The sequence below is a fragment of the Doryrhamphus excisus genome, chromosome 1 (genome assembly GCF_030265055.1).
Source record: "Doryrhamphus excisus isolate RoL2022-K1 chromosome 1, RoL_Dexc_1.0, whole genome shotgun sequence".
Lineage (NCBI taxonomy): Eukaryota > Metazoa > Chordata > Actinopteri > Syngnathiformes > Syngnathidae > Doryrhamphus > Doryrhamphus excisus.
Window position 1 is genome coordinate 43,337,249 of NC_080466.1, and position 24,502 is coordinate 43,361,750.

General features: G+C 44.4%; 2 protein-coding genes and 1 long non-coding RNA gene across 5 annotated transcripts; 2 read left to right on the top strand and 1 right to left on the bottom strand.

Moving 5' to 3' along the window:
- The first annotated feature begins 52 nt into the window (after positions 1-52).
- On the top strand, positions 53-5,298 carry traip (TRAF-interacting protein). The gene is made up of 15 exons (XM_058054344.1): positions 53-505; positions 577-634; positions 706-786; positions 873-912; positions 983-1,110; positions 1,207-1,301; positions 1,393-1,506; positions 1,600-1,687; positions 2,491-2,580; positions 2,665-2,753; positions 2,818-2,973; positions 4,350-4,386; positions 4,459-4,560; positions 4,642-4,692; positions 4,853-5,298. The coding sequence occupies exons 1-15, from the start codon at positions 408-410 to the stop codon at positions 4,958-4,960; spliced, it is 1,335 nt and encodes a 444-aa protein (XP_057910327.1). The 5' UTR covers positions 53-407; the 3' UTR covers positions 4,961-5,298.
- On the bottom strand, positions 4,907-23,490 carry grm6b (glutamate receptor, metabotropic 6b). 2 transcript variants are annotated; one of them, XM_058052705.1, is made up of 11 exons: positions 23,072-23,490; positions 20,356-20,930; positions 16,480-16,696; positions 15,613-15,748; positions 15,287-15,441; positions 14,181-14,321; positions 13,903-14,103; positions 13,119-13,258; positions 11,166-11,789; positions 10,784-11,095; positions 4,907-6,601 (listed from the first exon to the last, which is right to left on the bottom strand). In XM_058052705.1, exons 2-11 carry the CDS (start codon positions 20,872-20,874, stop codon positions 6,362-6,364), a joined length of 2,685 nt encoding a protein of 894 aa, XP_057908688.1. In that variant the 5' UTR covers positions 20,875-20,930; positions 23,072-23,490; the 3' UTR covers positions 4,907-6,361. The 2 variants fall into 2 exon arrangements, with proteins under 2 accessions (XP_057908688.1, XP_057908739.1); XM_058052756.1 differs by lacking the exons at positions 10,784-11,095; positions 11,166-11,789.
- On the top strand, positions 14,659-24,123 carry LOC131107061 (uncharacterized). Of its 2 annotated transcripts, XR_009120209.1 has the most exons (4): positions 14,659-14,709; positions 15,042-15,162; positions 15,267-16,815; positions 23,126-24,123. It is a non-coding gene; the product is annotated as an uncharacterized LOC131107061 (long non-coding RNA). The 2 variants fall into 2 exon arrangements; XR_009120198.1 differs by having other exon boundaries at positions 15,042-16,815.
- Positions 24,124-24,502: the final 379 nt, after the last annotated feature.

Here is a 24,502-nt window from a genome sequence, read left to right on the forward strand (position 1 = left end):
TTCAAAATTGTAATCTTTCTGTTGATTTTAACTTTAACCTAAAGACCCTGAACGCACCATGTGGGGTGGAGCTTGTGTTTGAACGTACAGCGGGGAAACATAATGGCGTAACGTCGATGTGTTATATATGTGGTGATTAACTAACTGCACTTCGACAGTCAACATCAATATTCCAAATGGCACGCACATAATATTGATAAGTGCTTATTACGGCGGATGGTGCAGTAACATAACTTTCTCAAGTATGGCGACCGACCAGTGATCGGGCAATTAGTGGTCGTAGCTAAACGTGTTAGCTAGCTGTTCTTTAACATGCTTATCAAATGCATGCCACCGTGTATGATATACGTATATGTATGATAGTCTATACCTCACCGCAGTAACAGAACGCTTCGCTGGGAATTAGGATGCCTATTCGAGCTTATTGTACAATTTGCTCCGATTTCTTCGATCACTCCAAAGATGTCGCCGCTATCCACTGCGGCCACACTTTCCATCATGACTGGTAACGTCATCTAAGAAGTTGAATATTTCTTTCCATCTTTTTGATTGTGAAATTCTTCCTTCTTCTGTTAGCCTGCTTCGGTGGTTTCAAACAGCCACGACAAAAACATGCCCGCAGTGTAGGAAGCAGGTAAGGACGGTCCATCAGCAGACTTCTCGTACTGCTTCAGTGAATGATCTAATGGCTACTTCATCGTATAGGTCAGCAACAGGCACATTATCAGCAAACTCTTCTTTGACATTGGAGAGGAAGAGAGTTCAGCAGACCCTGAATCCTTGCAGGTACCAGTCCTATTGTTTGATGAGGAGCAATACATATTTATGTCCTTTTGACCAAAGTCCCTGTGTGTCTCCTCTCTCGCTTTCAGAATGAGCTTGACAGGCTTAAGGCGCTTTTAAGCTCTAAAGGTAACATTTAAATCGTTTTGTGAGGTAATGAAACCTAGACACTGAGATTTCACCAACTTATATGATGTAGAAAGAGACTGGCGTGACAAACAGAAAACTGTGGATGGTCTTAAGGACACTGTGGACAAGCAGAGGAGAGACTTGGACAGCATGCGGAAAGATGTCGTCGAGAAAGAGATGCTGTGTTCTGCTCTCAGAGTATGCAGTCTGTTGAAACGCATTTGGTTTAATAATGCACCCCTCTTTGAGTCCGTAAATACTCAGTTTTTGTTGTTGTCTAACTTGACTTCACAGAAACAAATGACCTATCTGGAAACGCAACATAATGACGCTCAGGCTGCAAAGGATGAGGCCCGCAGACTGAGGACCAAAATGAAAACATATGAAAGGTAATTGCCGTCCAACTCATTAGACTGACTAGATAAAATATATCGATGTGATTATTGGTCTTCTAACAACAACACTGTGTGCTGGCGCCAGCCTGGATGTTTTATTACAAGGTCAAAGATCTGAAGTGGAGTCCATGATTACAGACATGGGTGTTAGTCAGGCTGCTGTGGAGCAGCTCTCCATCTACTGTATCTCTCTCAAAAAGTAAGTGGAAGGTCTTCATCAAGCTTCTTCAACGAGAGCCGAGGTCTCATTGGATGTAAATGTAACGTAGTGCATGACCTCCGTTCTTTTCAGAGAGTATGACAGCTTAAAAGGAAGCCTGAAATCGTCTAACGACATGTGCGAGAGGCTGAGGAGGGAAGTGCTCACATCCAACAACAAGGTTCCATCACCTTAGCACACGAATGATCACATTTCTGGTTGCTACGCTTGTGTTGATGTACATTATGTCACACGGGTGACTTACATTCCAGCAAATATGAGACAACACTAAAGAAACAACGTAAATGTATAATGTAAAGTAGTCAGCGTACAGCTGAGATGACTGTGTAAATTCTCTATTCAATAAGTCAACTGGGGCTGCAACAAATGACTATTTTATTAGTTGATTAATCTGACGCTTGTTTCGATGAATCGAGTAATCGGATAGGCCTTAGACTTAAACTAAAGCCCCTATAAGGGAGCACAGAGTGGGGCTGTTTAAAAAAAAAAAAAAATCAGCATACATTTGCACAAGTAAACACATTTTTTGCACAACATGAACACAAGATGAATGCCACGAAGGAGAGAGGGAAAATGGAGATCCCAGCATGGCCAGCAGCCAGTTCTGGCGCAACCTGCGGTCCACATCACGCCAACGGTGTTGGATGAGGGAAGGGTGCCTGCCTGACGAAGTTCCCCCAACAGGCGCCCAGGAGCCTCAGTCCACAGGGTGTGATTGCGATGACACAGCAGTTGCCATGGAGACGTCCATGGATGAGCCCAGACGAGGGCAACAAATGATTGTCGAGTAATTTTAAGGGTTCTGTAAATGTACAATAATCGAAGCTGTACACTGATTACTTTACACTTTATTTCGTGTTGTCCCATGAAAAGATATAATATATAATACAGGGGTGTCCCGATCAGACGGGTGAATGGCGTGCTCACTTTGGTGACCTGCTTTGCTTTGCGTGTTTTATTCAGTTACAAAAAGCCTCGACGGAAGTGAATCAAACAAAAGAGGACATGAAGTCGCTGCAAAACGATCTGGCGAGTGCGGACAAAGAGATCTCTGTAAGTCACTGCAACAGAATCCTACACGTGACGGGCTCCATGTTGACAAGAGTACACGCACATGTGTACTGTATGTTCACACAGAGTCTGAAGAAGAAGGTGGAGTTCCTGCAGAAGTCCCTGAGCACGCCGACACGAACCAACGAGGCACTCAGTCGACTCATCTTTGAGAGGTGAGCGCGCTCCTGTCCGAACACCTCCTCCTGTGTGCTCATCCGTGCTTTGTGACCCTCTCAGCCCGGCTCCCATGGAGCTGAAGCAGCCTCACCTCCACCAGCCAGTAGGCGGCGATGACATTGACCTCAACATGACCTATGAGGTAGCCACCCCCGATGACGTGGCCAAGAAACCAATGAAGGCCCCATCCAAGAAGATGCATTTAGACCATCCACCGTATGTATTGTGTGTGTGTGTGTGTGTGTGTGTGTGTGGTTGAATACCTATCTCACATTTCAGCCGCCATTTTATCAGTATATCTTCCAAGGGACATTACTGTAGAAATGAAACTTGGTATCTTGGTGTCAATATTTATTTAACTAATACTGCCTTAATCCTCCAGTTATGTTACACTGATGAGACAGTAGCCACCTCAGGTAGTACTATCCAGAAACCGGAGTCTATAGTATTATTATGTTGACTATATTGGGTGACCATAGAGGCATTATTTCTTATCTAGAGGGCTGTAACGATGTTAAAAACCGTATTTTGAAGGTTGTGAACAGGTTAATAAATAAGGAACCATACGTCTGGAACCAATTAACCACCGCAATTATCCCTTGAGAAGATAATACCCTTAAATTGTTGTTGAAATGTGATACTGTACTGCAGGGGTGCTCACACTTTGTCAGCATGCGAGCTACTTTTAAAATGACCGAGTCAAAATGATCTACCCACTACAAAAATGCAAAACATCTATTTATTTTCAAATGTATTGAGGATTATTTGTACGTACAATGTATGTTGATGTACCTTACATAACCAAATGAGCCAATATTGCAAAACACACATAATTAACTATTAACATTTTTTGTAATTACCTGAGTTTACTTTGATGACTTGCACTGAATTGAACCAGCCAGGGATGCATAGTCCGGACAGTAGCTGCTGATAGCCAGCCTCAAGCACACTTCCAAATGTTTATCAGTCATGGATAATATCCGTATCATAATATCCGTATAATATTCCATATCCGTATGGAAGTGATATGTTTTTTGCCTTTTTACTTGGTCCAGTTTTTGCCTTTTTACTTGGTCCAGCTCCTTCACTCATTTTAGTGACCATAAACTTTAGCGAGGGCTTTAAAATCTCGCAATTCGCCGACTAGCTTAGCACTTTGCATCGTTGTTTACGCATGAGCGGTGACCTAAAGGTCAAAATTCAGTTGTCATATGATTGGTTGTCCTGTATGTCAATCAAGTAACGGGGATGGATGATAGGCTGACATCGTAAGTTCTGCTGCACTTAGAGACGTTGTTTGATTTGATTGGTCGCCCGAAGGGCAACATTCAGTTGTCATCTGAATGGCTGCCCTGTATATCAATCAAGTGACGGCATTGATGCTGGGATGATATTTTTGTAATGTCACGCCGCGATCGACCAGCGATCGACCAGTACCACCTCCGCGATCGACCGGTAGCTCGCGATCGACTTAATGAGCACCCCTGCTGTACTGTATATTGTGTTGTTTTGGTCCAAATTAATGGACCAATGGACAATTAACGACTGCTTGAAGAAGGACGTGTAATCATTAAAAATGCTTCCATCGCCAGGTCAAAACACGACGAGAAGGCTTCATCTTTGAGCAAGGTACGTCCCCATATCGTGCTTCACGTGTGTCTTTCCACATCCATGGACCAACCGGAGCGTTTTGTCACCCAGGCCAGAGAAGATGCATCCGTGGATCCTTTTTTGAGGAACTCCCTCCTCTTCAGGAAGAAGACCTTTGGGAGCATGTTGGACCCCCAGAGGAAGTTTGGAGCCGTACGTGCACACGAGCACAGCCGCCACGTCCGCTCCGACATCTCCTGAAACGGTCATAACCAAAGTTACTTCTCATTTCAGGTGAAAAGTGGTTACGATGGATTAGGAGGACGGACCAAATTCATCCAACCTGTATCCTTCCGTTAATCCGGCTCGTGTCGTCTTCCCTTCGCTGTACGCGCACGGAGGAGTTGACTAGAAATGAATATGTCGCCATCTCGTCGAGGTCAAAGCGGGGAAGCGCAATTTTAGCTGCCGAGGTGTTCCTTAACCTCGCCCTCCCCCCACGCAGTCTCCGCTGGCAGAGATCCGCCCGCTGATGAAAGCTAAAAGGAAAAAGGTGAGCAGGCCCCCCCCCAAGATGCCAACCTGCCTGACGCTGGACAGCTTCCTTGAATGAGGAAGTCACCTGGCAGGATGCGGCTTGTGAAGTGTACGCTATTAGTTTTGACCTTTCACCCCCGACTATCTATTTAAAAACAAGTGGGCGACCACTTCCTGTTTTCTTTTCATGACATTAGCACATTTTCTTCTTGCTGTGTGTTTGCGTGGGAACACTCTCTGCTTTTTCTTTTTCTTGGGGCGACTCTGAACTATCGGTATGGGAGACTGAGGGAGTGTATGCAGAATTTTCCGCCGTAGTCTTTTTTTTTGAAACAGATTCCAAGTCTGATGTATTATAGTCAAAGTATATTTTTTAGTTAAATTGTAATTAATAAACCGAATCCTTTTAGTGATGATGTGGAGTCTTCTTCCAAGTGAGGGGCGCTCTCCAACAAAAGGGCGGTGTACACAACGTTGTTGCTTGCGGAAGCTCGGCTACTGCAAGGGATAAGGAAACGCTGTTCACTTTGAAGAACGCTGCGGGAATTGAAGCCGTCATTGTCGTAATTCTGTGATTTTATCATCACACTCGCGTAAAGTAGTGCTGTTGGGGGGGGGGGGCACCTTCAATATATTAAAACTAGTTCGAATGTAAAGCAGAAATCCAGCAGAATAGGTGCAGATTCTGGAAGAACTAGAAAGCTTTCCGTGCTGGTTATTGTGTGTAGCTGCTCTATAGGAGTCCACGACTCAATACAAACGGATGAAAAATGAGCATAATCGCTCCCCTTTGATGTTGATTGGTTCTATTTATGCTTCATTTCTATGATGATTTATTCACTATTTTATTGAAATATATTTAATGTATGAATCATGTAAATGCGTGACATTATCTTACAAATGAAAGTAACAGTAAAAACAAAGTTTTTCCATTTGTTTTGTAAGCCGACAGGGGGGGGGGGGCATATAAAATCTCCCCAGGGCGCCACTTTGGGTTGTGCCGGCTATGCTGGTCAGGGTCCCAGACTAAAATTAGAAGTGTTGTGCGTTTAAAAACGAACCAACCCTCCCCCCATAGGAGTAAAATATCATAATAACCACAAGACAAAATTCATGCAGTGCTTTTCAGGTGACTAAATAATTTTCCTCGTCAATCATAAACATCTTTTTGCGGGTCCTAGGTCACCACATCGCTTCTTTTCCCCAGGGAAAACAACAAACACCACCTTGACAAGTTGAAGAGCATAGAAAATTGGCATGATGTATAAAAAAAAAAAAAGATTTTTTGCAGTGTGGAAGTTCATTCTCATCGTCCACCAGTCCTTTAGTGAGTCTATTCAAAGTAGATCAAATTCCAGGTTCCCTTTGGTGCAACATTCCAAATAGTTGCTGGCGTCATATTTAACAAGGTGGGGGAAGAAATGACCCAGGATAAATACTTCCTGTCTTCCCTGATCACGTCCCATCTCAGTCTCCTTCACTGTGATCTGTCCGGTTCGATCTTGGACTCGCCGTTCTGTTTGTCGTTGGATTTCTGGGAGAGGTGCGTGGACACGGTGGCCGCCTGCACCACGGCCTTGAAGCTCCGCTTTCGCTTCTGGACGTTCTGCTCCGGGTGGAAGATGATGACGTAGACTTTGGGGACGTACAGCATGCCCAGGGACACGGTTGCGCTCAGGCTCATGGACACCGTCAGGGTGGTGGTCTGGATGAACATCTGGAATACAAAACAGCTTTCATCCACACGCTGCATGGCAGACGCCGTCGGCGAGGTGCTGGATTCAGCTTTTATCTTTTATCGGGGCGAATGGAGTCGTGTTTGGAACACAAATACAATATTTTCTGTGACCTCGCTTGAATTCCAAGCTGGATGAACTCCAGATTGTGTTCACTTTACATTATTTGGATGCGTGAGAAGAGCAAAATATAAAAACGCCTTTCAGTATGATGTACAGTTTACAGTACTGCCAACTAGAGGCGGGTGATATGACCATTTATGGTATCGATCTGATACATAGTACATACAAGGCCACTATCGCCTATACCAGGGGTGGGCAAACTACGGCCCGGGGGCCACATCCGGCCCGCCAAGTGTTTGAATACGGCCCGCCCAATCTTTCAAAAGTATTTCATTTCAACTCAACATACAACCTGGCATCATGGCCTGAGCCAACCTTTTGATGGTTGTATCAATTTCGTTGTTTGACATGGTCTGTTGTTTACAAAGTGCTCCTGGAAAAAGAGACACAAGCACATAATAATAATAAAAATTTAAATAATAATTATTATATTATTATAACTATTATGATTATTCATTCATTCATTTTGTACCGCTTTTTCCTCACGAGGGTCGCGGGGGGTGCTGGAGCCTATCCCAGCTGTCTTCGGGCGAGAGGCGGGGTACACCCTGGACTGGTGGCCAGCCAATCACAGGGCACATATAGACAAACAACCATTCACACTCACATTCATACCTATGGACAATTTGGAGTGGCCAATTAACCTAGCATGTTTTTGGAATGTGGGAGGAAACCGGAGTACCCGGAGAAAACCCACGCATGCACGGGGAGAACATGCAAACTCCACACAGAGATGGCCGAGAGCGGGGACCGAACCCTGGTCTCCTAGCTGTGAGGTCTGCGCACTAACCACCAGACCGCCGTGCCGCCCTATTATGATTATTATATTTATTATATTAATACTAATTATTATATTAATTATATATAGTAATATTGTTATATTTGCATATTTTACATAATAATAATATAATAATTATTTTAATTATAATATTTTATTATTTTTTAAAATATTTAAATATAAATATAAAATAATAAATAATAATAGCAGATCGCATGACAATTTTACAGATACAATAATACCAGGTGGACTGTTACGTGTAAAATATATAGTCTGCCCCCCCCCCCCCCCCCCCGGAAATTTTGTTATATCAATGCGGCCCGCGAGTCAAAAAGTTTGCCCACCCCTGGCCTATACCAATAGTGATACTTTTCACATAAAACCTTTTCGAGATCTTTGATTTTGTGATTAGCCATCCCTCATAAGATTCAATATCAATAGCGATGTCTGATAATTATTGGTCCGATATCAGCATTAAAAATGCGATATTAGTTGATATCGTTATTTGTTCCTGATTTTACACATCCAGTATGTGTTCATTCCACCACAGGAGATATGTCATGTTACACATATCGGTAGCGGAAATTGAGTTGTCCAATATCAGCATATCGGTATTTGGCAAAAAAAAAAAAAACAATATCGGACAGAGCTTATTTAAATTAAATGTATTGCTTAATATTGTTGAATATTGTAATATTGTAAATAGGTGATAAATTATAACTATAGCAAAAATAAAACTAAGGCTACTGTCGGCCGCAACCACGCCAAAACAACATCAGCAAACGTCAGCTCGTCAGGACAGGCCTGTCACATTTGGAAGGCACATAACTACAGTATCCTTTAACATGTTAAAGGATCTGCTCCTATGAAAGCGACAGTAATAACTAAGCAGCGTAGTGGACTGATTATTGAGATGGAAAGGTTGCTTAATCCTTGTACTTAGCGTATTGTTGCTGTATTTTATGTCCTTCACGTATTCTGTGTGAGTGACTTAAGTTTTCATATAATAAAGCATATTTAGCCGCAAGATCCCACTTGTATTAAAACTGATTGCCTTCGTCAGCCGCCAGTATGTCATCAATAAATATCAATCAGAGCTGCCAGTGAACGCACCACGCGCGTACCATCAGTTGTCACATTGCCGTCCAGGCTGTTTTCATTCCAAAGCACAAGCGGCCGTGCCCCCCCCCCTCTCGATTAATGATTCACGACCCGCTATATGTATTCAGGAAAGGAATCTCTATTTATGGGCTTTGACCACGTTGCTCTTCTTCCATTGCAAAGCCAACAGCGATAACGAGGGGTGACTTCTCCTGAGATTGACTCCAATGAATTATGAACTCATTATTCAAGCAAACTGTACTGGTTATGAATAAATCAACACACATGCGCCATAAATAAGATATATTTGCGGCATAAATAAGTTATAAATTGTACACTACCCAGCACTCATCTCCGGCAGCAACATGTCCTGCATCTCCTGCTTTAATATCTCTTCTGAATGGCTTCTTTTATAAGCTCATCCATGCTTTTAATCAGTTTCACTCAATGACCCCCGTGCCCGTTTCTCAAAGAATATATGCGTTGGATTTATGCGCTTACAGCCCGAGGCCAGTCGATATACCGGCTTAGAAATAGTGAATGGGGATTGCGTATACGTGGATACTGACATCAAGCAGGTAGTGCCCCCCCATCCCCCCCACCCCCCCTCACCAACCCACACGTGGTCCTGCACATGATGGAAGAACGGATAATATTTTCATGAGCCAGACAAAAGTCAAAGTCTATATTTGGAAGCCTTTTTTGAGTGATGATTTATTGAATGGGATGCGAATGAAGAGGGCGCTCGACCATCGCTGGGATCATCTGACCCATTTTCCTTCTGTCCTCTCTTTGGACGCTTCATTTCCATTAGGAAGAGGTGAAAAGATTCCGAAAGCGCTTCAGGCTTTAATTGTTGCAGGTTGACCGCTTTATAATACAGCTCTCCATTAGTCAGCTGATCTGCTTTTTCAAATATATATATATAATCGCATATATATATATATGTATTCGCCCAACAGTCATACGTGCATTGTGACAGTAAAAGTTCCCAAGAGGCGCTGGTTTTCAGTAAAAGGGGACGGGACTTCCTGTAGGAGGACCTACCAACTCAGGTTTCATGTTGAACATCCGAAGGGTTTAATTACACTTAGTATCATTTCCATTGGCCTCAATACTGCAGTATCACATCTCTATGACTGTAGCGCATAATATAGAGGTAATTATTGTATTGCACAACAAAGTCACATATTTTAGTATGCAAAATAATCTGTGGATTTGTCAATAACATGACAATAATCTGAATACACCCTGGACTGGTGGCCAGCCAATCACAGGGCACATATATACAAACAACCATTCACACTCACATTCATACCTAAGGACAATTTAGAGTGGCCAATGAAGCTAACATGTTAGCATGTTTTTGGAACAAGCGGAGATTCCAACCTCAGTCTTCCCATCTCCTGATAATTATGACCATTTTAATCAGATTAATCAGAGTTTTCAAATTAATTAATCATGATTAATCACCATTCGTGATGAGTTAGCGCCCGCCCCAGTTAGCATGTTTTTAGCGAAAACTTATGCCCAAATTTTACGATTAGCGTAGAACACGTAGCTTTCCGTGTTAGCTATACACCGTGTGAGTCCAATTGTGTTTTAATGTATTTTTGATCACAAACGTCCTCGTGAGCATAGCTTGCTAACAAACGAGCATCAAGTAACCCGAAGCATAAAACCATTTTTAAAAATTTGACAATGCATATAAATGATGAACGTAAGGGATTCATCAACATTTAAGGTTACTTAAGCCTTCACTGAAGGCCCGGTGTGGCAGAGAGACACCACTTGGACACCATCTTCCTGCTTTGTCATGACTTATTTATTGAATTCAGTCGTGTTCTCACCTTTTTTTTTATGAACATGCTGTCTTTCTTTGGCTCCATTTTGGGTTATTGAGGTGAGAAACTGAATGAAATAAAATAACTCATGGCAAAACCGGAAGGTGGTGTCCGTGTGGCGTATCGCTGCCACGTGGGAACTGTCACGTCAACAATCACGTCTTCAATGAAGGTATAAGTAACGTTCTGGAATGGATTCAGTGGATTTACTGAATTGAAAAAATAGATTTGGTTAGCGTCCGTTTCGGTGAGAGTCGGAACCTGTGGAACTTCTTAATTCATGCTGTGTTTGGTGGACGAAAGCCCCGCCCGTGTACCTTCTCAGTCGATTGCGCCGTGCCGAAGAAGATGGGCACAAAGGCCAGCCACACGATACACGTGGTGTACATGGTGAAGCCGATGGGCTTGGCCTCGTTGAAGGTCTCGGGAACCCCCCTGCTTTTGATGGCGTACACCGTGCAGGTGATCATCAGGACGAGACTGTAGCTCAAACACAGGATGAGGGACAGGTCGGACATGTCGCATTTCAGAACCCCTCGCGCAAACTCAGGATTCGGCGGCTTCTGCTCTTCGTAGTCGATGATGGTGTGGGGGGGCATCACGCCGAACCAAATGAACACACCGAGCACCTGGGTGGGAAACAAGCGCAATCCGATTGAGACCTCGCCGCCAAGGTCAGTGAAGGGGACACGCACCTACCTGCACTGAGATGAGAATGAAGGTGATGATGAGTTGAGAAGTCGGACTGATGAACTTGGGCGGCGTCACCGACTTTTTGCCTTGCTCAAAAATGCGATAGATGCGATTGGTTTTGGTCAACATGGCGGCGTAGCTGATGCACATGCCCAGCCCCAGCAGCAGCCGGCGGAAGGCGCACACGGCCACACTGGGCTCGGCGATCATGAGGAAGGTGATGAGGTAGATGAGGAAGATGCCCGTGAGCAGCACGTAGCTGAGTTCTCTGCCGGACGCCCGAACGATGGGGGTGTCGTTGAAGCGGATGAACGTAACGATAACCCCCGTGGTGGCCAGGATGCCCAGGATGGCCAGGAAGACGGGGATTATGGCCCAGGGCGAGCTCCACTCCAGCTTGATGATGGGCGTGGGCCGGCATCCCGTACGGTTCTTCAAGGGTCTCATATCGAAGGGGCACGTGTCGCAGCTGAACTCGTCCAGCAGGTACTGGTAGCCGTCGCAGAGCTCGCAGTGCCAGCAGCACGGGACGCCCTTCACCATCTTCTTCCTCTCCCCAGACTCGCAGGGGAAGCTGCACACCGACTCCGGGATCTTGCGGTCGCCGCCCGACCACTGCATTTCCTCTGGCTGGGATGGAAGGTCATGTGGTCATAAGTTAACTATACTTCATTCATTCATTCATTTTCTACCGCTTTTCCTCACGAGGGTCGCGGGGGGTCTGGAGCCTATCCCAGCTGTCTTCGGGCAAGAGGCGGGGTACACCCTGGACTGGTCGCCAGCCAATCACAGGGCACATATAGACAAACAACCATTCACACTCACATTCATACCTATGGACAATTTGGAGTGGCCAATTAACCTAGCATGTTTTTGGAATGTGGGAGGAAACCGGAGTACCCGGAGAAAACCCACGCATGCACGGGGAGAACATGCAAACTCCACACAGAGATGGCCGAGGGCGGGGACCGAACCCTGGTCTCCTAGCTGTGAGGTCTGCGCACTAACCACCAGACCGCCGTGCCGCCCTACATAATGAAGTTATTAGAACTTTTTTAAGAACTTTGAGTATGCATAACTTCATTTATTGAAGTACAGTAAACCTCGGCTATATCGGATTCAATTGTTCCCACTGGTTTTGTCCGATATAAGCGAAATCCGTTATATGCGTATACCGGAAAATGTCCGTTTTACGCATATATGGGATTTATATCCGGTATATGCGTAAATCTGATTTTATCCGTTATAAAAAGGCACTTCCTTGACTATGTTTCCAATGTACCTGGACGCGCAGGCAACGCTGCAAACGCTGCAAATGACGTCGTATAGCGGCCTGTCACGATTCCGCGAATCGGAGCGCCACGATGCGGCCATCCGATATATGCCAGGGAAATTTCATGGAAATGCATTGGAACGGGACTGGAGATTTTGTCCGAAATAGGCGAAATCCGTTATAAAAAATCCGATATATGCAATGAATTTTTATTGGAAATGCATTACAGAAAAATCGGTTCTTTTTTATCTGTCCGTTGTGAGGGAATTTCCGATATATCCGAGTCCGATATATCCGAGGTTTACTGTACTTTGAACATTGGGGTTTACAGTGTAAATTATTACCGACTTTTACCGGATTGTAATTGTTGTAATCGATCATATAATTACATATTCATAAATTAAAAAAATTATTAATCAATTAATTGACCATACTCGATCATCCAATTAATTGACAGCTATTTTGGTCGTTGATCCATCGTTTCAATGAAAAATGTAAATATCCTGGTTTCAGCCTGTCCAATGTTTAAATTTCCTTCGTCTTAAATGTGTCTAGAATAATCATTGTGATTAATTATAATAATGAATGTATTGAAGAATGTTAAGATATTAGACGCTGATCCAAATGATCAGGTGCCGTTTCCGGCCCAAAACTACATTCCATTTGTACGATAAAGCGATATTTACATTGAGCCGGAGGTGGTTTGTCCATTGGCCGATGACCTTATATCCGGGGTAGCTGACATTGGAAAGCTGGTACTGGAAGATGTCATAACGTCCGGGAGCGTCTCCGTTCTCATTGAACATCACGCCGGTTCCTGCACTTCCTGTGTGATGGAGACAACATATTAATGGCCTGTCATGAAATACAATCTGCCAAAGCCATAGTTCCATTTTGTGGTGGGTAGGAAAAAAAAACCCTCCCACCCACACGCACATTGAATGCATCTTGTGCTGGCTTTTGTCACTCTTGTGCTATACGGTGAAAGCTAAGTGCAATTTGCTCTTTAGTGAAGGCTGTCCTGGACTTGAATGGCCTTTCAGTGCACTTTGCTCCGTCGCCCTAACGTCACTGGATGTTCCTTTCAGTTCCTTGCAGGAAAACAATCAGAAAAATCCTCCATACAAGCCAAGGTCGTCCAGCGGGAGGCGAGCGCTAGTCTTGCTGTCATAGAACACATTTTTCCTTTTTCAAAACTGTGACTATTTTATGAAAGATGTGGATGAAAAGCCTTGAGCGTCGGTGAAGGAGCGAGGAGGCGGCCTGCGGGGAGGAGGCGTGTTTTGAAGTGATGGTACATGAGTACTTCGGTACATGAGTAGAAGTATCTCAAAGCTTGCTGGCTTCCCTTTTTGATGTTTCCCTTTCCTAAAATCCCTCATTTCCACCTCGCAGGAGTGGAAAACGTCTCCTTTTTTCATGAGTGCACCACCATACGTAATATAAGAAGGTTCGGTTCGGAAATCATACCATTGAAATTGACAGAGCGGATGTATTGGAGCAGCATCCGTCCCTCCACGGGGTCCATCTTCTCGCAAACGCCCATGGAGCCAGGACACAGGTCCAGGTGCATGCTGTGTAAGGCGTGAGCCATGGCGTAGACCGCATCGATCACAAACTGCACCTTGCCTTCTTGCTCATACTGAGAGTCTCGACTTATTCTCTCCTCACCTGCAGGAACACCAAGATCTCACTGGAGAACAAAAATACACAGTCAAATACACAGTGGTTCCTCGGTGTGGCTTTACCTGTGCATTTCCGTCTTCCGGCTTCGTATTTGATGCCAGGCCGAGTCAATTTACACTTGAAGTCATCCTCCCAGAATTCAGCAAACCAGATGTTCCTTCGGTTGTTTTCCAGAGATCTCGTGGTGAAGTACTCATCAAATCCTGAATCATGTCACAAATATTGTGATAAGATATGCTTATGTAAGGTACAGAAAAGATAAGGTAACATGTTTTTTTAAAAAAAAAAACTGTTTAAAATGCTTAAATATAGTTACAACATTTAAGAGTAGTAATAGTTCATGTCATACATATAAATATAATTCAGTTGTAAAAGAAAAAAAGACACCCTACTATTTTTTTTATATGTTTTTTCTAAAATAACCAAATCTCCATTGTTGGCGTTTGGGTGTAATACCTCAAAGTCCACTAGGGGATGCTATCAGCAATGGTGGTATATAGAGTAGGTGACAAAACGACAGAGGAAGAATAAATCCAGAGGGTGAAAATACGTCAAGTCATCGTGGATTGTCTTCCTTATTCTGTACCACAGGTTAGTACAAAGTAGAGATAATTTATATTTTAACGGCTGTAAAGAGTTTAGAAAGTTGCTAGAGTAAACAGCTGACTGCTAAATGTTTGTTACAAAATGTGTTGTAGAGCATTTGAACATAAGCGAAATGGCTAATGCTAGCCAGCTTTAATGTACAGTTAATAGCATGAAGCAGGCTAATTGAAAAATGTGAAATGTGTCTGGAAACAAATTGGTAATTGTTGATGTAATCATCTTATGATATCTGGAGTGTTGTTATTTTTGAGAGGAAGAATAAATCCCGAGGGTGAATATACGTCAAGTCATTGTGGATTGTCATACAACCCCTCCAGGTGGTGGAGGGGCAACACTTGCATTCCGAATCTAGTCCCAATGAAAGATTACGCGGGAATGACCCCCCGCCCCTTGGCACACTTATGTACCACAAAACCTTGGACAGGTCTAAGTATGGAAGTAAGCAAAGTTGACTGTATTTGTTGCTATTGAAAGCAAATTTCTCCACCAATATCATAATATCAATATCTACTAATAAGAGCAAGTTTTACGATATCACGCAGTATGTCTTTCTCCCGCCTACCGTCGATGGAGGCTCTTTTCGGCAAGATAGTGACGGCCCCCTCCGCCACTTCCTCCTGGTCTTGGATGGGGGAACTCTTGGCTCCCCAGCTGTCGGAGCCAACGAACAGGAAGTGGCCGGTCAGATTGGCCTTTTTGGCAGCTTGCAACACTCGCCTGGAAGAAACCAAATTGGCATGATTTTCTAATTCTGTAACGTTATCAGACAAGAAACACAGAAAACATAAAAATACATTTTTTTGCCTGAAAAAAATACCCTTTAATATTTTCATCCGCTTTAGTAAAAATAGAGATCCATCAAACCACATCAGCTTTTTCTGCACTCACTTGATGTCGTCCTCATTGGCAAAGATGATGACCCCACGGGCGTTCGACGTCTCCATCAGTCTCTTGATGATCTTTTCAAACTCCCCGGGTCTGGGCTCCCTGGGGATCTTGATGGACTGTGCAATACACAGCCCTCCTGTGTTGCGACCATAGAACGCATCGTCAGTAGGTGTTCTGCACGTGCCTCTTGCTGTATCACATTCTGTGTGCTGCACGCTAAAGCTACGAAAACATGTTAGTGTTTGACTATAGTTGGATCCGCCTAACACCCAGCAACATTATTCTCTGCCTGGGGGGAGTAAAAGTAAAAAGAAGTCAAGCCGAAGCTCTCACAAAATCTGCCAAGATTAGCGGCAACAAACGCAAATCAATGCAAGCAAGGAAGTTCCCACAATGCTTAAAATGACCAAAATATGTCAAAATATTAATATAAGTATCACAGGTTATGATGAATGTGTCCGTTCCTACATGGGCACAGCATGTATATAAAATGATAAAAGGTTGTTGAATAGTTTCTAGAGTTTTAATAAAGGCACAATAGGTGAATCCCATCATGTTGTATTATTAGCTGCCTCTTGCTAGCAGTTTTTCAATATTCAGAACTTACAAAACTTCAAGTATCACATAAGGATTGGGAATTATGAGCAAAAAATCCAACAAAGTGAAGTTTTATTTTAGGATCTAACAGTGAAAAATGTCAACGTTTTCCAACTGGTTTAAAAATTATTCAGTGCCAACCGTCACAAAAGGTTCCATTTTGGGACTTTGTCACAAATCCATGACTAAGACCAAATTCTACTTGCATGCACAACAAGGACTCGGGTTTTTGGGGTGAATATGCTTCATCTGTGCAAATGACTACACAACCTGCTTCTCTGGAAATCTGCAGGAACGCATCGACGCCGCTCTCGCCGTAGTTGCCTTCCGATGCTATTGTTGACACGTAGTTCCAACCCATGGCTTTGACGATGTCCACCATGGCCTGGGCCTGGTAGGAGTCCGGAGGCACCACGCGAGAGAAGAACTCGTATCGGCTGTTGTCGCTCAGCTCCGGGGCGGTGGAGGCGTAGCTGATCTGAGGGATCTGAAACACATCCATGAGTTCGTGGTGACCACAAGCGTTGCATCGAGTGCTGATATGAGGTCACGGTGTCCCGTACAGAAGAACAAAGACAACCCTTGATTTTTCCATTTTTACAAAAGGTGAGTGTAATTTAAACACTTTTTGTCCTGCTTTTAAAATCTGTTAAAGTTATCTGTAAGCTTAAGTTGATAGCCACATAGCCATGTTTATGTATACCCCCCCCAAAACGATTTTAAATATTAATGTTTATCATCTACATATGAGAAAATTCCCGTATTTCCTGAGCTACATAAAGTCCTTAAAATCCTCCCGTGGGATTATTATTACCTAACAAGTGAATCATCTCAACGCTAAAGCGAACATTAAGCAACATTTAATATAGTTTAGCGCTTTAATACTCACATCTTTGTGATGAAAAGCGTCACTCTCAGCTTCATCCCCAAAACGACATTTTGCATACGACATGAACGATACCTACTGTATGGGGCTCTTTTTTTCCACCGTTTTTTGTTGTGGACTCCTATAGAGCAGCTACACACAATAACTCGCAGAGAAAACTTTTTTGATTTTACAGAATGCAAATGCATCTTCTGAATGTCTTATATTTGTATTTTATCTCATTTAGCTGAGCAAAAAATACAATATTTTGGACTAATAAAAGTGTGATTTATTCATGAATAAATCTTGGAAAACAGAAATTAGACCAGCGGCGTGGCGAGGGACGACTGTACTGTACTGTAAATGGAGGCCTCTGAAAAGAGAGCTGACACTGCAGGGGATTAACATCCAAAAATTGGACTATCATAGAGAGTATTCGTCTCTCGGTAATTCCATGATCTTCGCCTGGTTTGCGCTGACAACATGGCGTCACAGTGAAATGCAGATGGTCGGAACCGCAGCTGCAGAAGCATTTGTTTGAAGGGGAAAATAGATGAGAAGATTAATTTACGGGTGTACGCCATCTTTAATGACACAGTTCATGTGGTCGGTTTCAGCGCCGACCCTGCTAATGCCGGCCCCTGTGCGTGGCTTAGCGGCGGGCCCTCTGGAGCCACGTGGAGAGAAAGGTAGACACAAGGGGTAGCGAAGGGAGAAGCGGAGAGGAGCGAGAGAACCATTTCACAGATTATCTGGAAGGATTAGAGGGGTTTTAGTCAAATTACGTTAAGCACAGAGGGAGAGACAGAGATCAAGGGACAAGAAAAAGGTTAGCATTTCTCAGCTGTAAGCCATACAATATATTTCATTCTGCGTTTGCGTTCTGTGTTAACCCATGGAGGTCAGCTTTTCTCATTCAGAACCGCCACAGACCACTTCGTACTGGAAAGAACTTCCAGGAACTGCTCATCTGTGGTCATGCGGTGCGGCCATCTTTGACCCCGGGATCACCCTGAATCCGTGGCGGCCGCCGGAAGCATTCCGCAAGATTGACATCCATGTCGGAAGCTCACACGAGCTCCGTGCCGAGCAGCTCCGGCTTCAGCGGACATAAGGCCAAATGGAAAGAATCCATTCATATCACTCTTATAGGCTGCACGGTGGACGAGTGGTACCGCACAGGCCACACAGCTAGACCCTGGTTTGATTCTCTGTGTGGGTTTTTTCCGGGTAGTCCGCTTTCCTCCCTCATCCTCCCATTCCATTGTCAGCTTCATCGGTCACTCCCAATTGTTCATAGGTATGAATGTGAGTGTGAATGGTTGTTTGTCTATATGTGCCCTGTGATTGGCTGGCCACCAGTCCAGGGTGGACCCCGCCTCTCATATCATATCAACCCTAAAAACGTCAAAGATTAGTTCTACCTATCATGTCCTTCTTCCTATCCCAGAAGGAACTGTCCTAACAAGGCTCCTCTCGGATGGTATGAGGGCCTGGCGTCCCACGACTGGGACCCCGGTTCACAGCCCGACGTGGTGCAGCCTTATTGGCATTTGAGAACACCATGAGAACCGGTGCCTGCAAAAAGCTCCAGCATGACCAGTTTGGCGGTGGGTGGGTGAGTGAAGGTATCCCGAGGCATCTCAGCTCTGGCGTAGAGCAGATGTTCAGGGTACAGAAGAGTGGACATGACTGTGGAAGCACACGCCGTCCAGAGTGCGGCACATATGGAGGCTGGGTAGAAACCCATCATTTAGCTAAATCTGCTCCTCCCCGGCGAGGCCACAAGTTGCTGTTATCCTGGAACCAATGTCATCCTCTGGCCTGATGCTCTATTTTCAGCCCAGGGTCCTGAGCTGCTGAGAGGGGCTTAGTGAAGGTTGGGATCTATAATTCTGTAGTTAACATCTGCCCCGTGTGCAGGCTGCTGCTCCTTGGCTCCCGGCTAGCATCCTTATCATAAAGAATGCAAGTTGCCCGAAGGAAGAAGTAGAAATGCACTTCATCTTTTTATACACCGAAACCTCGGCTTGTTCCAAATGGGCCGTATCTTTAGGCATAGCATCTACGTTCCCAGCCTGTAATTCCACGAGAACATCCCATAATGTGGGATTTGCGCTCTGACCCAGCATTGCTATGAGCAGTGTAATCAATTATCAAAGGTCAATCATCTGTACAAGACAAAAAAAGCTAGCGAATAGAGATTAGCCGATGGAGATCAAGCCACAACAATCCTGGGTGATTCCCTGAGCAGGACATCAACTCGGAATTTCATTCATATTCTGCATCATTTCATTTGAATGGATACATGATGGAATTGGACATGATGGAATTGTACTCAGGTCGAAATGAGTGCCAACGTCATTATCGAACAATGGCATCTGGACAACGGGTCCCCGTATATTTGCGACTCAGCATTGGCGACACCGCAAATTTGCGGATTTTTCATCAATTTTTTTCCCACAGAACGGCATCTCTATCACCAGAAGTTAATAACAATTTATAATAATAATGTGATAATTGGGGTTAGGCTGCATGGCGGTCGAGAGACCCGAGTTCAATTCCACCCTCGGCCATCTCTGTGTGGAGTTTGCATGTTCTCATGTTTTCTCCGGGTACTCCGGTTTCCTCCCACATTCCAAAAACATGCTAGGTTAATAGGCGACGCCAAATTGTCCATAGGTATGAATGTGAGTGTGAATGGTTGTTTGTCTATATGTGCCCTGTGATTGGCTGGCGACCAGTCCGGGGTGTTACCCGCCTCTTGCCCGAAGACAGCTGGGATAGACTCCAGCAATTTCCAGCTTATTCCAGCTGCTTGGAGAGAAGACTACGGAGTACCTTGATCTCAGCCCAGCTCCATAAAGGCAGAAGTGAAGCATTATATTATCAATAGCATGATTTGTTCCCTTATATCAGGGGTCCCCAACCACTGGGTCGCAGCTCGGTACCAGTCCGTGGGATGTTCCGAACCGGGCCTGCATTTGTCACGACGTCTCGCCTTGATTGCTATAAGGTGCTGCTTTCCGGACTTCCGATGTCTAGTCTGCAAAGCCTGCAGTTGGAACCAAATACCTCAGCTCGTCTTTTCACAAGAACGGTCCAGTAAATTCAACATCTTTCTCCAGAACTAGCTAAGTTGCACTGGTTGCCAGTTCATCAAAGTTCTGTTACTTGCCTATAAACCCTCTTCTGCGGCCCCTTCTCAAGGTTTCTTTGTTCCATTCATCTTTGGTCAAATAGCGTTTAAGCGGAAGTAGTAAAAGAAGTAGTAAACTCACCGCAAACAGCCTGAGAACGTTGGCCACCATGATGGATACCGAGCTGCCAGACGCCCCGATCACGCCAACCACTCTCTCTGGTTTGGGGATGATGGGAGGCTCGCCGTTGGAGCAGCGCACATCTGAGGTGTCCTTCTGGATCAGAGCTTGGACAAAAGTCAGCGACTGCTCCAGGGCGTAGGTGTCTCTGGAGCAAGTGTCCAGTATTCGGGCCCCCAGCGTGATGTTGGGCAGCAGTTCTGGGTCGCTGTTGATCTGATCCAAAGCGTACAGCATGGCCTCCAGTCGATGGATTCCTTTTTCCCTCTTGACGTCCCCGCAGGCCACTCCTACTGGCCCCCGAGAATGCACCGGGAACAGCCCCCCTAGGGTGATGTCACCCTCAATTTTGATGGACTGAGGCTGCGTGCCCTGTTGGCCCCACGTGCCCGGTAGGTTCCCGACTAGTAGCACCCACAGCAGCCCCGACCAATTCCAGGGAGAGCTGCACTGATGAGAAGAGAGGGCTTCTGGTGTCATGATGCTGACCAGCGGAGGTACTTGGAGCACCGTGCCTCTACTTCTACCTTCGCCACCTGGGGACATTCACGGAGAAGGTCCAATCATCATCTCATTAGGTCCAACGTGTGTGTGTGTGTGCTTCACATCTAAGATACCTTGTTACCTCAGACCTCGTATTCATACTCCCTGGACACTTCATGAGCTACGCTTGCTCAAACTAATAACAACTACGTTTATAAATGCTGGTGTTTTATGGAGAGGTCATCATTTAGAAATATGGTTATTGTTGTGCTTGCAATTGGCAGCAGTGCAAATATGATTATATGGCTTGTATTACAACAGTCTAGCCTGGGGGCCATTTGTGGCAAGTAGCTTGTTTTTTGTTGTTGAACAATAACATTAATAAGAGCCTGCATGAGAACATGACGGAAGACGATCAGGGACAGACGACTAACAAGAAAACAATGAAAACGTTAGAAGAAATACATTTTTGCTGGCTGTGGTTTTGACAATTCAAGAATTACATCATTAATATTTACAAATTAGATTAGGAAACCTTAATCATCTACTCTTATTGTTACAGAGCCCCCGAGGTGACAAAGGGAAAATCATTTTGATGGGTTAAAAAAAAAAAGGTTGTACAAAAGTTTCAGATATGCGACACAAGGTTTTCCCATTTCCCATTCCTCCCATTGGAGGACAAGCAGCATAGAATAGAAAATGGTGGAAAAACACTGCAGATCTGCGTCTGTCCACTAGAGGCAGCCAGAGGATACAGAGGGAGGCTGACGTCACTGCAGTGCCTCAATGAATGCGTTGCTCAGACATAATGCTGTCATTTGAAACTCGTATCGGTTCATGTTTGTATACTACAAAGGTGTCCCTGTGGGGTGTTAAGTCGCCGTGTGATGAATTAAGTGCTGTTAGTAAAGTGACACCTTGTGTTGTTATACTGTTCTATAAAATGGCCTCCTGCAATATCCACTGGGTTGACAAGGTCGTTGTGAGAGCATTGGTAGCTCGTGATTGGCTCCTACCAAAAAAAGGGCTACTGTTTCCTCACTGACTTGCAAGCGACACAGTATTTAAAGAATTAGTAGTAGTTCGGAAGTAAATGAGATGTCACGAGCGGCTTATTCACTGGAAATGACGGTACATTGATTAGCCATACATTGGATTCTTTCACTTGCGTGTACTGCTTGTCCTCCAAGTAAACCTTGTCATGTCAAAAACTCAACTAGTGTGACGCTCTTAATTTGAAACATCCGACGCCACAGCATTTTAATCACAGTTTGGATTTTTTACCTCCTAAATGTTATATCATCGAATGTAGTTCCTGATCACAATATCACCATTGAGGTTTAACAGCTGATAATGGCCACTGAATATTAGTCCAAATACTTTTTTTATTTTGTTTTTCACCCATCAAAATGATTTTCCCCCATGTCCCCTCGAGGGCTTCATATATTGTTGACTTTCAGAAATCACTGAAAAAAATGTATTGACTTAAATCCAGTGTATTGACTAAATTGTTTATTTAGTAGAAATGTATTAATTCATGAACATTTTAGACGGCAAAATGAATTGAATTGAAAGATGCATTGGCCTTTCTTCTGTATTCAGTCAGATATATTGAACTGCCTGGTATGGCCACCCACACTGAAATGGTTTTGCCGTGTTTTCTTCCCAAGATGCTGAGATCTATTCTTTGTGTCATAGGCAGACCTTTCATGCCGTTTTTGCATGAATTGATTAGATTGTGAGCGCGTGGGTTGGTGGGTGGGTGGGTGGGTGTGTGGGTGTATGACTATGTGCAGTATTAAAGCACCTTTCAAGACTGCTAAGCATGCTGGGTGAGGGGGGGGGGGGTTGTAAATGGGTATGAATTGCAATTGACAGCTGTATTTGTATTTCTTCAGTGAACAACACATATTTGAGGAAAAATCATAAACATCTACCAACGCTATCAATGAGTAAATATAGGATGCTTTTATCACGGGTAGCTCAGAGCCCATCATGGTAAACATTATCAATTTTGCAAAACCATCTCTGCCGTGCAAACAAGGGATGTAATGGAATGCCAAAATAAACGTGTTTTACTTTGATTTTAAGTGAAAAGGTTTCCGAGCATATTAAGATCATTTTACTTGTTATGGAGCTTCTCATGTGGCATCTGGAGCCTTTATGACAGGAGCAAGAAAGAGAAGAAACTTACCTTCCCATTCTTCATGGACCACTTTTGATTGTATCCATCACTTGTGCTCCACAGCGTCCATCCTCCAAGGCGTGATTCTATCTCCAAGGCAAGGCTCTCCTCACCACGCCGAAGACGAATCCTTGATCATCTCAGCTGCAAAAAGCCGCCACAGCACACCGAAAAGTGGAAGTTGTTCCAAACCAAAATGAGATCCCGACTTTGGAATCTTTAGGGCATGGTATCATGGCAGAGCCGAGGAAAGTGTGAGCGAGGGAGGGGGAAAAAAAAGCACAATGTCAGCGCAGTGAGATTCTACAAATCACTGGCAAATCCCTTAAAAGCTCTCTCATGCTCTCGCTGGTTCTTTTCCCTCTGTGCGCATCTCTGTCCGGGGCACCCCCGCCCCCGCCCCCCCTCCACTTCCCCTCCCGCTCTGTCCATCTCACTCACTCTCGTTGCTGAACTCTCTCCTCGCTCCGTCTCTCAGAGCACTAATGGCCACAGATTGGGATTATCATGCAGGCGTCTGTGAAGAAGCCACGAGGTGGACTAGCCCACTTTTTTTTTTTTTTTTTCATACAGATGAACCCAATGCAGGATCTCTCCACCCCCCACTATGATGGACCTGTGTCACTTTGAGAGATTAGATGAGTGATTTGATTCATACGCTCACACACACTAACATGCCACACACACACATACACACACACCTACACACACCTGCCAACAATGGCACGTTGCTTGCTTACATTTACCTGCTAAACACAAATTAGGGCTCAAAAGTCCAAAGCACTATCACGCAATTATTAACTCCACCGGTGGCCTTTTCTTTTTCTTTGGCTTTTAGTGGTTTTTATGCTACCACTGAAGGGCGCCGGTCATCGGAGTCGCAGGGAACTGCAGCCCGTCCAAGCATACCTGGACCAAAAGACCCGAACCGTTCACACTGAGTGGGAAGTGAAGCCAAGGACCCCTTCAGGACCAATCAGGCCATTTCACACCATTTTGACTGATTGTGTTCTGTGTCTATAGAAACACGGAACCTACCAAAACAAAGATTAGACTCCCTTCTTTCATTGGTTTCTACAGTAAACCTCGGATATATCGGACTCGGATATATCGGAAATTCGCTCACAACGGACAGATAAAAAAGAACCAATTTTTCTGTAATGCATTTCCAATAAAAATTCATTGCATATATCGGATTTTTTATAACGGATTTCGCCTATTTTGGACAAAATCTCCAGTCCCGTTCCAATGCATTTCCATTAAATTTCCCTCGCATATATCGGATGGCCGCATCGTGGCGCTCCGATTCGCGGAATCGTGACAGGCCGCTATACGACGTCATTTGCAGCGTTTGCAGCGTTGCCTGCGCGTCCAGGTACATTGGAAACATAGTCAAGGAAGTGCCTTTTTATAACGGATAAAATCCCATTTACGCATATA